The sequence below is a fragment of the Rhagoletis zephyria genome, unplaced genomic scaffold (assembly GCF_001687245.7).
Source record: "Rhagoletis zephyria isolate East Lansing unplaced genomic scaffold, Rhagoletis_zephyria_1.1 Rzeph_scaffold_04727, whole genome shotgun sequence".
Taxonomy (NCBI): domain Eukaryota; kingdom Metazoa; phylum Arthropoda; class Insecta; order Diptera; family Tephritidae; genus Rhagoletis; species Rhagoletis zephyria.
The window spans coordinates 1,513-3,065 of NW_016161810.1; the positions used below are offsets into that span (position 1 = coordinate 1,513).

The 1,553-nt window shown below is 34.1% G+C and overlaps 1 protein-coding gene across 1 annotated transcript in view; it reads right to left on the reverse strand.

Moving 5' to 3' along the window:
* Positions 1-1,037: 1,037 nt before the first annotated feature.
* The window catches only part of LOC108371146 (elongation factor-like GTPase 1), a 10,652-nt gene continuing 10,136 nt past the window's right edge, over positions 1,038-1,553 (reverse strand). Inside the window, exons 8-9 of the mRNA XM_017626647.1 lie at positions 1,257-1,441; positions 1,038-1,112 (exon numbers count right to left, since the gene is read on the reverse strand). Coding sequence (XP_017482136.1) covers positions 1,065-1,112; positions 1,257-1,441 — 233 coding nt within the window. The 3' untranslated portion in view covers positions 1,038-1,064. The remainder of the gene's footprint in view (positions 1,113-1,256; positions 1,442-1,553) is intronic.

A 1,553-nucleotide genomic window follows, 5' to 3' on the forward strand; every position in this document is an offset into this window, starting at 1 on the left:
CGGAAGTTGGCTAAGCTTTAAAGCGCATGAATAGATTATGAAAACATTAAATAAATTATTGGTTGCATCAATAAAGCTTATTACAAGTGACTTGGTGAGTTGCGAAAAAGAACAGAAAAAAATAGAACGAATTTTAATTTCCACAAATGATTTGATTTTAGTTGCGCTCTAATTTGGTTCTTATACGAGCCGTTTAATTTGAAAGTGACATAAGTCGTCTCCAACCTCTGTTGCTTGTATGGTGTTTACCTCTAACTAAATGCATCTGCAAATCGCTCTAACGTCATAAACTAATGACAAAAGGTTTTAACTTTGACTGATGAAGTTTAACGAATAACAGACGCGTTCAGATACAGGTAAATCATCACTGAAGTCGNAATTAGTATGGAAGAAGTCATTGGCTTTGGATCAATCAAGCGTAGCCTAACGCGCCATAAACGATAAAGAAAAAGCAGTAAAAAAGGCTAATCGAGTTGTGTTCTAAGAAAGTATTCGCTTTTATTTTTATTTATTTTTTGAATATTGCTTCCGAACGGAAGTTGGCTAAGCTTTAAAGCGCATGAATAGATTATGAAATCATTAAATATATGACTGGTTGCATCAATAAAGCTTATTACAAGTGACTTGGTGAGTTGCGAAAAAGAACAGAAAGAAATTAGAACGAATTTTAATTTCCACAAATGATTTGATTTTAGTTGCGCTCTAATTTGGTTGTTATACGAGCCGTTTATTTTGAAAGTGACATAAGTCGTCTCCTACCTCATTTGCTTATGGGGTGTTTACCTCTAACTAAATGCATCTGTAAATCGCTCTAACGTCATAAACTAATGACAAACGATTTTAACTTTGGCTGATGAAGTTGAACGAATAAAGACGAGTAATAGATCACTGAAGTCAAACGACATGAAACGACTTATGCCACTTTCAAAATAAATGACACACATGAAATTTCTATCGGAGTGCCCATATGAGATTTTATGTAACGTGATCTGGACTGATGTGATATTTTGTGATATATGGTATTATTATGTGATGTTATGTCATATGATGTGATTTCACATGATTTAGTAAAGCGTGATATGAGGTGGCATGGTCATAAGCATTCGGACAAGCTCTGCCCGAAACCATACAAGTTTTAACTTATACAAATATACGATTTAATTTTGAAGTGATGTAATCTGATATGATGTGATGTCATTTTGAAAAGAGTATCATGCCTTTTTTCGATTAAAACAAATAGTAATGTTTCCCCTTACCTCCCAATGGCTGAACATCAATTGTGGGCAAGCTAGTCCCGAGGTTTGCTTACGTATCTCCTGTGCGAAATTAAACGATTCAATTACTGGTAATATCGCCATGACTGAGAAATTGCCACTGCCTTGAGTTAGATCGCCCGATAAAATTTTGCCATGACGTCGACCAATAACAGCGTACATTTTACCTGCAAAAAGTAGAAAAGAGGAGAGCTTGAATATGAAGTGTTTCTAGAATATAAGTAAATATAACAAATGAACATACAAATATGCTAAAATATGAAGATTTTATGTACAAAA